Source organism: Schistocerca gregaria, chromosome 5 (genome assembly GCF_023897955.1).
Source record: "Schistocerca gregaria isolate iqSchGreg1 chromosome 5, iqSchGreg1.2, whole genome shotgun sequence".
Classification (NCBI taxonomy): Eukaryota; Metazoa; Arthropoda; class Insecta; order Orthoptera; family Acrididae; genus Schistocerca; species Schistocerca gregaria.
The window spans coordinates 45,280,558-45,295,377 of record NC_064924.1 but is presented as its reverse complement, the minus strand read 5'-3'; the positions used below and the strand labels follow the sequence as shown (position 1 = coordinate 45,295,377).

Sequence of the window (14,820 nt, the reverse complement as noted above, 5' to 3'; positions counted from 1 at the left end):
AATTCGACTACAGTCCATTATCCTCGATTTGCTTTTGTTGATGTTCATCTTATATCCTCCTTTTAAGACACTATCCATTCCGTTCAACTGCTCTTCCAAATCCTTTGCTGTCTCTGACAGAATTACAATGTCATCGGCGAACCTCAAAGTTTTTATTTCTTCTCCATGGATTTTAATACCTACTCCGAATTTTTCTTTTGTATCCTTTACTGCTTGCTCAATATACAGATTGAATAACATCGCGAAGAGACCTCAACCCTGTCTCACTCCCTTCCCAACCACTGCTTCCCTTTCATGTCCCTCGACTCTTATAACTGCCATCTAAACAACTAGAATAACAACAAAAATAGTAGCACAATCTTCTGGTTCTTGGAGAAATGTAAAGTTCTTATTACATCAGTTTTCGTGGCACTTCTAAATTTGACAAAGTCAGTGTTCAACATGGGTATTGTATTAGATTGATGACAACTTGTTAACAGATTAATACTATCTGACAATTGTGACCCTCCCTAATATTATTCTTTTTGCTAGTATTGGTCCAGAATAAAAAGATTTGTATCATGTTTTACTGAATCCCATAACTGATAAATTGTGTCTTGTACGGTCTTTATGTAATTGCCGCACAACATGCGAGGGTAATCCCAAAAGAAAGGTCTCCTATTTTTTATATGTACAGAACTCTGTGTGGCAGTTGGTCACACTGTTACGAAGACTGCTTCACGAACTGTGTGTAAACACACGCATGCCACACTGAGGTGTTCAGTCTTGCCTTGGCGGCCTTTGAGAGTGGAACTCCTGTTGGATGTTACCGCCAAGTGCGAATTGTGTGCAGTTATTCGGTTTTTGAACGCAAACGGCGCTGCTCCGATTGAAATCCATTGCCAATTGACGGAAGTGTATGATGAGCTGTGCATGGATGTCAAAAATGTTCGTAAGTGGTTTAGAGAGTTTGCAGCTGGTCGGACCGAAATTCATGAGGGACTGCATGGCGGCGAGCTGATAGGATATGGGCATACAAAAACTGCCACAGCTTCTACAAAATGCATAGACAGAAATGGTGACTGTCAAAAAATAACTAAATGTTCAAGCTGTAAACTGATGTAAACCGATGTAAACCATTGTAGAAATAAACAGATCTATGTACTTATAAAAAAAATAGGAGACCTTACTTTTTGGATTACTCTTGTACAATAGCACAAACTGCTGAAAATGCAGCTGAAAAATCAAGCTATTTGTTACAGTTTGTATCTAGCCTTTGTGTTACCAAGTAATTGCTTTTTAATCTTTTGGAACAGCAGTTTCAGCTGCTTTATTTTCATTATTTATGTATTAAGATAAAAGTTTACAGGATGGAAGAAGGTAAAACTATCACATTTATAGTTGGTAATATAAGCAGTATATTATTAAGAATAATTTTTTAAATATTAAATTTCTATGTTCATTAGTGGGCAAGTGATCTGGCATGTCAGTTGCTGACTGTATACAATGATGAAGTAGCAAGAAGACAGGAATTCCAGAGACAATTTGAGGGCCACTTTTTAAATACACTTTTCCCTGGAATGGAGGACATGCCCCCCTCATTTGCAACCCAAGCACCATCTGTTTTTGATTCTGGTCTTCCGAAGGTAATTGTGCTGTGCAATTGATAAAAGAAATGTTGATGCTTTTAGAAAATGGCTGTTTCTTATTACAGTGCTTATTTTCAGCTAACGGTGGATGATGTTGATCGCTTAAAGAATGAGTTACCAGAACTGAATATCTCTCTCTCACTTCCTGATCTTGGTGCAATTACACAGTTTTTCCTGTCTAAATCAGTCTCTGGTACAATGAAAACTGAAGAAAAGGAAGACACTGCCCTTGAAGACAGACTAGTAAGCATAAATATTAAAATCTGGAAAAAGTACTAGCTTTTTAAAGTTTTAATATGGACACTATCATACCAGGAGGCTGTCTGTTCATTTGTGTTGATTAAGTTGTTTTTCTAAGAAATAATGTTAATCATATGAGTACAGTTAAAAGTCAAACTTTGTTTTATTGTCTGCTGCGGCAGTAGCTCAGGCTGTCCCTGATTGAACTTAGGTTTCTATGGTTTTAGTATACTGCTAGATACAGGAATGTAGAATAGGAGACAGAGAACATTTATGATAAAGTTCTGGAAGACCAATAAATATATTTTGTGGGAGTTGACAACTTCCTGCATCTTTAGCAAGAATCTGAAATTTATTGCACTATGAAGTGAACCGAACAGTGAAGTCTACAGTTGCGAGGAAAATTGTTTGTGCAATGGATAATGACGTTTTATTCATCAAGGACATGCCCATAAAAGGTTACGACTGACTGGGGAAGAGACATTACAGTATGATCCAAACACTTAAGTCTTCCATATACAGGCATTTCTTGGAGGTCAGTATTCAGGTACATGACAGAAATGCTCATTTGAGATTAAAAGTTTCATATGGACATATGCCCAATTCTGAATGAATTTCAAGATAGAATATATTTAACCCAAGATTGCCAGACCGAACACCATTAAATTTTTGTTTACGGGGTTGGATGAAGTCTGAGGTGTGTGAACGAAAGAGTAAATGAGAGAAGAACTGATCGGTCACGTGGATGCTGCTGCCCTCGTTACAGTGTCACTCGGTTAAGCAACACTGTATGTTCTCCCAAGTGTGCACAAAAGAATTGAAGTTGGCAGTGGGATTCATGTTTTGATGTTAACCAACAGTTCACAAATGTAAACCTGACAATATCCATATTATGTATTATTGGTGTGTGTGTGTGTGTGTGTGTGTGTGTGTGTGTGTGTGTGTGTGTGTGTTTTTCAACTAAACTTGGTACACGTATCGCTTACTGTCTGGCAACAGTTGCTTTCGAGGTAAGAACCACCTACCTATCATTGCTCAGGAGATATCACATCATAAACAATGAGCTGTTTGAAAAAATGCTGCAGTATGCATAAAGTTTTAGTACAGTTACTCTTTACTATGAAGACTCTCCTAGAGTTGAGTCAGCTTAAGGAAATACCTGACACCTGGATGTACTTTTGACAGCTGTCACCTGCGAAGTGCAAATGGCTGTAGGTTTAAACAATTGGCATCTTTAGAGCTATGAAGAGATGTTGCCGTAGAGACGTTTACAAAATCATGTTGGAGACATGCAAAACGGCTGTGCCCAGCAAACGGAAACTGTCTGGGATAATATGCTACAAATGCTGTTCATTTTTTGTCTTTGTTTCTGATAGAAAACTGAACGGATACCCCAGCAATGACGAGTTAGAGAGCTAGTGTTGAATGCTACAGAAAATAAATGACAATATACATTCTGTCTCCGATACCACTCGAAATAAGGCATAAGTCTGTATGAAGTTTTTTGCTTCAGATGGTTGCTCCTGTTAGCCCTGAATGTTGACCATTCCTCCTGGGACACCCTCTATATTGACCCTTCTCCCTCTACCACCCTGTTCCACCACCAGGTCATGTCACATTTAATGTGTGAAAGGCATCAGAGAGTAACTTTTATTATTTGCTTCAAACTTAGTCACAAAGTGGAGTTACTTAAGAAATTGCTTACACATACAATGAATTGGCACTGTATAACTTTTGGATACATGTCCCTCTTAATAGATAATGAGTATGTCATCACAATTTATTATAATAAATCAGATTAATCTGTTAAAAGAAACTCTAAATTTGATACTAAATCTGATTTTTATTTTATAAGGCAGGGTGTTGGTGTCTTGTTGCAATGCTAGCAATATAAATGTTGTATGATCCTCTTTTATTGTTTTGCATAGGTGAAAGCTGTAACTGATGCCGGTCTTGCAAGTAATTTGGATCCAACTCTACTCCAGACGGGAGATGCTGATACTGTTGTGAGGGTGCATTCTTCTAGTCCTATATCTCTTCAGGAGCCTGCTGCTGTTAAGGAACCTGACAGGTATGTTTAGTTAATTTATAAAAATATGTAGTTCCAGTAACATTGTAAATAGTTTGTTGTGGGAGCAGAAGCTATTGAAATTATACTTTACTCACCATCTATTACTTACACCCACCCCCCCCCCCCCCCCCCTCCCCACACACACCGACACACAGATTAAATATAAGTTGGAACTAATCACACTCTTTATCAAATCATGATGTTTAGTTTCTTGCACAGTTTAGGCTAGCCATTGTACATGATCACTTTAACATTAGTCAAATTAATGTGATCGTATGTAACAATAAATAAAGGTGTGGGTTGTTTATGTATTGTTGTTTTCTACAGTTTTGCAAGAAATTGTAATTTCTGGAGATGTAGCTAAATTTTGATAATGTGGTTTGTATAACATGTTTTAAATAATGGTATGCAGAGTACATTAGTATGTTTGGTATTTTATAATGCCAATTTCACTAAAAAAAATTTACTGACCTGTGTTTTTACTCTTTGTGGTAAATGTGGAGCATACGTTAATCTGTGTAGATTGTTTTAATGGAAACTTCCCCATTCAGTGCATTTTCCCATCTGACAAGACACTTCGGCAGCTGTATAACAGTGCATAGGATCCTTGAAGCTGTGTCAAAATGTTTGCTGGAGCCACAGAAGTAGATTTATATACAAAAATAAATAAATAAATAAATAAATAAATAGAGACTGTGGCCACTGATTCGCCTAATTGCTAGTTAGTGTTCAGCTCTTACAGCTACTGAATTGAGAGGAACAAATTTAACATTGATTCCAGAAATACTGAAGTCCTTTATTGTCTATTAAATTATGTTGATTGTATACAGGCTTGGTAAATCTGAGCTACCTTACTGCTGCTGCTTGTGTTGTGAATTTTGTGCAAGTTGTAATCCACATGGTAGTAAACCATTGTGTGTTAGATAGCAAGCTAGAGGAGTACCACTTTTTGTATGTTTCTTATAGTAGTACATAACTTTTGCAGACTTGTAAAAATGCTGTAGGTTTTAACTGCTTTCTGTTGATAATATTTGTAACATAAGCATATCTGTGTTGACTGAAAGTAGTATGACATATCGTATGTTCATCCTAATGTAGCAACTGTTGGTTGTACAAAAATGTGTCTGGATCAGATACAAAGAGTCAGTTACAAAGTGAGCTGTTTACTTTTGCTTCTAGACAGAACAATCCTACCATTCTAACCCCAGAGGTAATCACAGCTTTTTCTAAAGTGTGTGCCAACTTCCTACTACATAGTAGATTACCCAACCCCTGTTCTTTGATGTTAATTGTAAGTAACTTCAAATAGCTTTGTTAATGAATGGTATTATGAAAAGGACAGATTGCTACTCACCGTGAAGGTGACACGTTGAGATGCAGACAGGCACAACGAAAAGACTGTTACACATTGATGTATCAGCCAAAGCCTTCTTCACAAAGGAAAAGGAAAATGTATACACATTCACTTGGGCAAGCATACCTCACGCACACGACAGTGGTCATGTGTGCATGATCGAGTGTGTGTGTTTTTTTAGTAAGAAGGCTTTGGCTGAAAGCCAATGTGTTGATGTGGACTTTCACGTTGTTTGTTCACGAGTGGGCTCTGACGACTGTGAATTCCATGTCAGTCACTATTTTAGTCATTACTGCCACCACCTGTGCCATAATTCTGATGTTGATAAAAGTCTGTTACTCAAACGTCTAATGATTCCACAGGGTTACACTGTAGCATTGTTTTCATGAGTATGTGAATTTGGGAAAATACAGCATTTAATTTTACTCTACTCAGTGGTTGTACTCTTTTTTTGTGGTTGTCAGTGGTATGTGTTTCCAGAGTATTAGCTGGTAATATAGTGTAACTATTGGTAATTTGTGTTTTTGTGCAAAGTGTTTCAGTAAAGATTTCATATTAATTGTGGTTTGACTCTTTTTAGAGGTATGCTTATTTGTAACTGGGCATTTTAGGAAAGGAGATGAACATTTGGGTTGCCATGTCCTTTAATTATATTCTACTTCATGGAAGAAATTATTGAATTTTGTGATTTCAAATAACATTTCTAGGGGTTTTGAGTCCGAGACGGACACTGAAGAGTTTGAGAAAGTCGGCCAGAGCCCTGTGGATTTGGGATTTGACACACGGCAGACGCGGCCTGTTACCGGAGCCGCCATTCATTGTGAGCCGAGCGCAGAACAGGGACATGAAGGGGAAAGTGGTTCGGCAGCTGCTCTCGAACGAGTTGCCACGCTGGAGGTTGGTGTCCGATGTGAGAGTGCTGGCAGCGCTCACACCCTTCCCACACCCTCGCCTTCACCAGCACCTTCCCCCTGTTCGCCCTCATCTGCCCAGCACCAGAGTCAACTCCAGCAACAAGAGTTCACCACAACAGACTTTTATATTGATGAGTCGATGCCGTCCAGCTACACGGAGAGTAACAGTGCAAGGTGCCACTCCCAGGGCGCTTCGGACCTACGACGGCAGCTGGAAGACGTGAACACTCTGGTTGCCCTCCTCCAGGTACAGAACACTTGCCCTCCCAGCCCCCTCCCAAATTCGCTTATGCCAAAATCGTTTGACATGTAGTGCTGTTCTGTGTTTTCTTTTTTTTTTCTGTCACATATAGATTAGTTTTATGATTAGTTTATTAGAAATATGAATTTTGGTCGTTAAGTGCTTGTAGTCAACCCACATTGATGTTTCCTTTTGTCATCAGACTGTGTGTCTCATATGCCTTGGCTGAGTAGCTGCTGCTACTGCTTTGTTGTGTGTGTGTGTGTGTGTGTGTGTGTGTGTGTGTGTGTGTGTGAGAGAGAGAGAGAGAGAGAGAGAGAGAGAGAGAGAGATTTGTTTTTAAGTGTTCCAGATACAAGTGAAGACCACCTTCATGCAATTTTTTTTCAAGCCATTAATTTCTTAAGTGGTAAAAAAGGAATAACTGGAAATGTCTTTAATAATATGCATGCAGAAGGAATCATTCACTAAAATCTTTCTGAAGTGATTACACAATAGGTTCTTAAGAGGCTGAAACACACGACTTCAGGAGGGCTGAAGTTGCGTTTATTCAGAGAATTGTATAGAAATGTGTCCATATTATTTATACGGGCAAGTATGGTAGAGCTTCGGCACAAATTGTTTTTACGGTTTCATTTAGCCAGAATGTATCTGTGGAATGGAGGAAGAAATCTTTGGTAGGCACTCATGTTCTCTCTGTATTCTCATTGTCCTTTTGAGAAGTGCGTTTCGGGGAGTTTTTCAGGCACTGGATTTCTGTCGTACAGTTTGCGATATGAATTACTAGATTCTTGATCCCAGATTATATGTTTCCTACTTCAGGATGAACAATACAGAATGTTCCCAAAAGTATAGTTTCCCTTTTTTTTAAAAAACAGCCAGCTTTGTTCTCAGTGGCAAGTTTGATGTGTGTTGATTCTGGAGGCTTGGACTCTGAGCTTTGACAGTAGACTAAAAATTGTTTATGTTTATTACAAATGTTTTCATGGCTGCCCTAATGGGTTTTTCAAAAAGTGTGTTAAGTTTTAAAAGATATTTGTTGACCTCTGTTTACATTGATTAATGTTAAATGAAAAAGCAACTCAAACATTTTATCCTACAAATGTTCAGTGACACATCAATTTATCACACAGTGCACATCCAGTCTAGAGGAAAATTCACCTATACCTTGATTACCATGACTGAAGTAATTTATTCAGCAATAGTTTCTGTAGGTAGATAGGTCAGCTGCTATCCAGAGGCATATACTCAAGATGCTTAGGGAATCACTAAACCACGGGCTAAATGTGAAGGATACAGGAAACAAGCCCTATCACCTCATGCATTGGGCCCATTCAAGTAGATGAAGACAGTCTCATTTGAACAACATTGTACCTAATTACAGTGAAGTAGGCTGCTATCTCAGTGATGGAGGAATTAACTAATCCACAGTGTGTTGAGGAAATAGCCATTAGTTGGTAGTCGGTAAGCATTTGACATATGTTTCAGTGGAGAACAGTCCATGCTTTTGGAATGTGGCATATAACATTCACCAAATTGGAGCCTCATTCATAACTGTAAAACACTGGATATTTCTAACCTCCATATACATACATCATGACATTTATCCTTACATTGAAATGAAACTTTCATTTATCGCACAATATAGTCTAGTCAAGAATGAAAATTTCATTTGAAAAGTTGATACACTAATGGTTACACAAGGTGGTCACAAAACCTTGTAATGGTGTTGCAGGATAGGTTATGTTTAGAAATAATCTTTAAGAAAAAAATTCAATATGTTGCATCATTTCTGAGTCAGTTAGTGCTGAAGTTAGCCATCAGGCCATTGCATATGAATTAAAGTGGCCTGCTAGACACGTCCTTTTCAGGATAAAGTCTAAGGTACCTGCAGTGCTATCCTTCCAACCTCCCTCAACCAATCATTATTTATTTTCTGAAGAATTAATGTATTGGTGTAAAGAATATGAGAATCATTTTCTTTTTTAAGGATTTTCATGTGCAGAAAAAAAGTGTTGGGTCAACTGAAGGAGAATATAGTTAGCAATGTGGAATTCCTAACGATATACTAAAGATTCCAATCTGTATTTTTACCTGTACATAGCTATTACTTTCAAACTGGTAATGCCACCCATGGGTTTTATCATCGCGCAAGAAGTTGCAGTCAAACATAATATGGAACACATTGAACGTTAATTGTAGATTCACTCTTTGAGAACTGCAAAACAGGAAATTTTGTTAATCAGTCACCATATCTGCTACCAACACTTTCAAACAGTGGATAAAGCAGCAGAATACACCCAACAGAACTGGTATATGTATTCTATAATATTAATGTTGATTCACTGTTGTCATGTGAAAAGGTACCTTACACAGTTAAAACCCTGTTATTCTTTTTAAAATGCCTTGAATTACTAAACCTGAAAAATATTATGAACTTCTATTTGACTATGCTTACGTAATATGACAAGAAATGAGCAGCGGGCTTGCACGTCTTCCTTTGCAAAGTGTAGGAAAGTGTAGTTGAATATTGAGACATGTTCACGTCATAATTATATCTGAACTAGAGGATCCAACCAAAGATGGAAACCAAACCAAGTCAGATATCTCAGTAGAAAACAAGTAATTTAGTGTGTCAGCATATTTTTCAGCAGCAATATTCAGTGACATGTGAAAGTAATAATTAAGAATGAAATCTAGAAACAACAGTGAGTTCATGACAGCTACCATAGTTAATGGATTTGTTGAAGGTCAACTTATTATTTTTGTACTGCTGTAAACCCTGTTTTGACATTGTGTTGCTAAGTGTAGCCATTATACCCCACCCTAATGATTTAAATGTGTCTTCCTAAAAATGTGAATGTTTACAGGTGCTTGAAAATGAAAAGTTTTGAGTTGTACCTGCATGGTAGTCCCACACTACAGTGTTGTGCAGAGAATCTTGTTGATAATGTTGAAATTGTTGTTATTGCAATCAGCATGTTCCCTTGGACTGTTTTGTGCTGCAGAGAGCTGTGTTGTAACATTTATTAAAGACCATGTTCTTGCAGTAAAGAAAGATTTTTATGTACGTTAAATGTGTTCTTCAATGCATACATTTTATTTGGTATCCTGTACTGTATTGCACTAAATAACAAATGTCATACCATAATTGATAAGATTAAACTAATTTCTGTGTAATGGTGTGAAGTAGGACCATTATCAGCCGGAGTTTGATGTAAGAGTATTGAGTGTCAAAGCTGGAGTGTGCTTAACCTCTCAGCTTTTTAGTGCATATCTTAGTGTAAATATTCATCTAAAAATTTTCTGTATTTGGCAAAATTTTAGGCTTGATTAATTTTGGTGGTGGGTGAAATTTGGTGGTGATCAGTAAGATTCTCACTTAATTAATATTTTGAAATTTAATTATAAATTTATAGTAGGTTGCTGGTCATGCTCCAAATTGTTAAAGAACCTGTATTTCAGTAAAGAAATTAGTCTAGCACTGAAGATGGCAATGTAAATTTCCAAAACCTGTCTTCTCTATAGAAAACTATTTGCAGTCAGTTGATTCACATCAATAACTTTTTAAATTTCACACAGTGTTGTGATGCTGTAACACTGTGTTGCTATGTATGGAGTACTATATTGTTTGGCCTTGTAAAAAAGTGCTATATTTGGGGACCGAGACTAAATAAAGCAATAAATTGAAGCTACATCAGATGACAAGAAGTTCAAAAGTGCTAGGAGGCTGTTAACATCTACTGTTCTTTATAGAAAGATTACATTGCCACAAGACAGGGGTGAAATACAGAAAGACCTGCAGAGGATTGTTGATTGCTGCAGGAAGTGGTAGTTGGTTTTGAGTGTAAATAAATGTAACGTATAGTACATAAATAGGCGGAAAGATCCATTACTGTTTGGTTACATCATTGACCATATTTGTGGATTTTCCTGTCACTTCTTGGGGGAACAAATCCTTTAACCCATAAGTGATACTAGCAGTTGGACCACAGCATTTTAACATGCTTTGTGAATCTCGTATGCAGTTCATATTATGTGGATTCAGAAAAGAAAAACCAACCCATCAGGTGCCATGCTGGAAAAATCAAATTCCCTCAGATGCCAGGTCTTGCATTCGTAATAGCTAATTGGGCACCCTATGGTTCAGCTGTGGATCAGGTCACACCCAAAAGCAATAAAATACTGTATTGGTCATTTAGTCTTCTGAACCCTTATCTCAGCAGACTTAGAAGTGATACGTTGCACAGACTACTACGTTTTGGAGACAGATCAAATTATTTCTGATAAGAATAATGGAAAATTTGTGGTTTTCAAGAGCAACACTAGTTGGTTGGTGTTTATACACCTCTTATAGACAACTGGTCAAGTAGGAAATACTTTCCTGACATTCTGTAAAATATTATGTTGTGTACAAATCAGTTTTTGGCTTCTTAGGCTGTGATCAGGTGATAACTGAATATTTGTGTGCTTGATGCACACTGTCTGCTTACGATTAGTCAGGAAGGAACTGATCCACTTGTTGGACAGACCTCGAATACCATATCTTTCAAGCTTTGATGGCAGAATTTTATGGTCCACCATGTCAAAAGCTTTTGAGAAGTCAATAAAAACTCCTATTGTTCCCTGTTTTTTGTCCATCAGGTTTAGGATGGAATTGATGCACTCATATACAGTAGTTGTCGTTGACCTCTTATTTTGGAATCCATGTTGTTCATTACATAGGATGCTGTTTTTATTTATAAATTTCAAAAGTTTGTCATACACAACTTTTTCCAGTACTTTAGAGATGCAGGAGGAAATTGTGATGAGTCTGTAGTTGTTCACATTGTCTTTATCTCCTTTTTTATATACAGGAATAACTTTTGATGTTTTCAACACATTAGCAAAGTGTCTGCCTGAAGTGAGCAGTCATAAGTGTGTGAGTACTTCAGTTAGGTTTGATGTGCTCTTCTTAAACATTGTTGCAGGTATACCATCAATACCCGCCGATTTGGAATTTTTTAGTCCTTTATTGCTTTAGCTACTTCATCTTGTGAAATAGAACTGATTTACATTGATCCGCTACATGCACTTATTTTATATTCATTTGCCTGGGGGCTCTTAAAGTAACACATAATCAGCAACACCTGTGAAAAAGTTGTTAAATGTGTTGGCTACTTCTAAGGGTTCGTTGCTTTTTTATTTTCGTGTGCAAGATTGTCTGTATTCTCCACATTCTTTTTTTATAACACTCCACATAGCCTTTGATTTATTAGCTGAATTATAAATGATTTCATCATTATGCATTATTTTTGCTGCTTTTATTACTTTTCTTAATATTTTGGGGTATTTTTTATAGTATGCATGTACTTCAGGTGAGGAATTTTTTGAGTTACATATTTCATGAAGTAGTCTTTTCTTCTGGCTTGAAACCCTTATTCCCTTTCTGATCCCCCCAGGGGCTCAGCATTCACGTGCTGAGTACGGGCTTGGCGACCCCCTGAGTCCTGAGCTGGGGACTGGTTAGCGCCGCCAATCTCCTGTCGCCGTAACCCCCGGACATGCTTCAGCGACCACCGTACGGCGCGGCGGTGAAATGTTGTTTGGTGCAGGGAATGGTAATCTTGGCTTGATCGCTTGGATTGCGAGGAAGACCAACCTCTATAAAAACCCCTCAATCTTTTGGTGTGCTCCGCGCCTAGAAGATGCTTGGCTGTTGGGGTGGAACAGTCGCAAGCGGGCAACCTCTGGGGCACCTGCCGCACCCCAGTTGTATAAGGCTTACTCAGGCACGTGGGGCTCTGTCTGAGCGGACCATTAGTTCCCTAGCTGCTCGTGGGACCGCAATGGACCCTTCGACCTCTACATTTCCCCCTACCAGTGGCTTGGGTTGGCCACTGGTAGGAAAACACACCCCATTGAAAAAGCGGCTACGTGCTGAGAGTCCTCCAGCGCCTGGTGTTGCTAGAGATTTAACAGACTGTAGTAACGGAGCACATGCTGATAATCAGAATGTGTTTTTAATTATTAAAAGGAAGGAGGGTAGCTTTGAGAGGGTTTCTCCCTTTTACATCCACAAGGGTCTTGAGGGAATTGCAGGAACACTGAAATCTGTGAAGCGACTGCGCAATGGGACTCTGTTAGTTGAGACTTCCAGTTCCCGTCAAGTCGCTTCCCTTCCGAAAGCAACCTGTCTAAGAGAGTACGCTATCGAGACCGAGCTCCACTCCACTTTGAATTATAGTAAGGGTGTTGTGACATGTAGGGACTTTGTGGATATCCCCATAGACGAGTTAAAATCTGAGTGGGCTGACGAAGGTATTGTTGACGTGCAGCATATTATGAAACGAGTAGATGGGGACCTCTTCAAATCTGACTCGTTTATTCTCACGTTCAGTTGCCCGAGACTCCCATAGCATGTTAAAGCAGGGTTTGCCAGTATGGCCATATTTCCCCAACCCAATGCGCTGTTTTAAATGTCAGCACTTTGGGCATACTACATTGGGATGCAATGGGATAGCCACTTGTGGTAAATGTGGTTAGCCTGCCCATGACGGAGCCGATTGTTCATCGCCTGTGAAGTGCGTGAATTGCTCTGGGAGTCACCCTGTCTGGAGACGGATTTGCCCCATCTATCTCGAAGAACGGAAGGTACAGGAGATTAAAACATCTAAGCGCATCCCCTATGTTGAGGCCAAGAAGCTCTTTAAGGCCATGCAACCTCCTGTTTTTTCAACATCTTTCGCTTCCGCTCTGAAAAAACCGGTATAAATGGCCACTGTTGCTACGCAAACGGAGGTTGCTAGTGTTAGCACTAATACCTGCGTTTGCCAGTGCACTTGTGCTGCTGCGGTTGTTTTGCAACCTGCGGCTCTCCCCGCTACGTCGGACAAGGCCGTGGTTGCTGACATTGGGGTACTTCCTGCCTCTCCCCCTATGGCGCCTTCTGCCCAGGCGAGTAAAGCTCCAACTGTTGACAAGGCTCTGTATTCTAAGCCCCCTGAGACAAAGCCGCAGAAGGTGAAGGTTTTGCCACCTGAGGAGACTAGTCAGCTTCGGTCCGATGACGAGGCCATCGTACTGTCTGACATCTCCCGTGGGTCGTCATCGGAGCTTATGGACATTGATGTCAACCGGGGGCGATCTTCTCGCCCCAGGAATAAATCTCCGGCCAGTACGGGCTCTCCTCCAAAGCACAGAGGCAGGGTGAAAGTTCAGCCACCCTGATCACTGGCTCCCATATTACAATGGAACCTGAATGGGTTCAGGACGCACGTGGCTGAATTAAAACTCCTTATACGAGAGTGCCCCCTGTGCTTATGTCTCCAAGAGACACATTTTCGGGCCACTGATGCTCCTTCTTTACGGGGCTATACCGTATATTGGAAAGATGATCTGACGGGGGAAAGGGCAAAGGGTGGTGTAGCAGTTTTTGTCCGTGACACGCACCCCTCATCTGAGCTCCCTCTCGTCACCGACTTGCAAGCAGTTGCAGTTGACATTCTCGTGGGTCGGAGGCTCACAGTCTGTTCAGTTTATTTACCGCCTCAGGATGCAATGGACTCTGAGGCTCTCACAGACCTTATTAGCCAACTCCCCCGCCCATTTCTTCTTCTGGAGGACTTCAATGCTCATAATGTCCTATGGGGCTCTCCGACTACTTGCCCCAGGGGTCGCATTCTGGAAAGCCTCATGATGTCTGAAGAACTGTGCATCCTCAACTCTGGTGCTCCCACTCATTTCTGTACTGCTTCCGTGTCGTCGTCGGCTATTGACCTTTCCTTTTGCTCTCCAGCACTCGCGGATTCTGCTCTGTGGGAGGCTGCTGCTGACCTCCATTCTAGTGACCACTTCCCCCTTTGGATACGCCTCCTGGATGAGGCTGTGGCATTACCAGTGCCGCACCGGTGGCACCTCTGCAGAGCTGACTGGACACTTTTCAGCCAACTGGCTGTTTTGGAACACTGTGCCAGTGTCCACGAATGGGTAGACCATGTTACAGCCGTGATCTCCCATGCTGCTGAATCGTCAATCCCACTGTCATCCGGTCATCCCAAGAGGCGCTCTGTCCCTTGGTGGACCACTGAGTGCCGCTCAGCAATCCGAGCCCGCCGTGCAGCTCTGCGCTGCTTCAAGTGCCGTCCCTCAGCTGACAATCTTGCGGCCTTTCGGGTGGCAAGGGCAAAAGCGCGGCGAGTGATTAAAGAGAGCAAACAACGGTCATGGCAATCGTTCTTGAACTCTATCTCTCGCTCCACTAGTTCTACGAAAGTATGGGAAGCCATCAGGAGGATTTCCGGGAAAATCAGCCAACTACCTGTCATTGCTGCATCAGGGATGTCTCCTCACCGTGCCGAGAGACATTGTCCAGACATTGGCCATGCATTTTG

General features: G+C 40.3%; 1 protein-coding gene across 9 annotated transcripts in view; it reads left to right on the top strand.

Annotated features, from left to right (window-relative positions):
- The window catches only part of LOC126272078 (RB1-inducible coiled-coil protein 1), a 295,670-nt gene that overhangs the window by 210,587 nt on the left and 70,263 nt on the right, over nt 1-14,820 (top strand). For 5 of the 9 annotated variants that reach the window (XM_049974636.1, XM_049974639.1, XM_049974638.1 and 2 more), the window contains exons 9-12: nt 1,446-1,625; nt 1,707-1,871; nt 3,797-3,939; nt 6,001-6,190. In XM_049974636.1, the coding sequence (XP_049830593.1) occupies nt 1,446-1,625; nt 1,707-1,871; nt 3,797-3,939; nt 6,001-6,190 (678 nt within the window). Of the gene's footprint in view, nt 1-1,445; nt 1,626-1,706; nt 1,872-3,796; nt 3,940-6,000; nt 6,455-14,820 lie in introns of all 9 variants that reach the window. The other 4 variants (XM_049974631.1, XM_049974634.1, XM_049974633.1 and 1 more) reach the window with 1 other exon arrangement.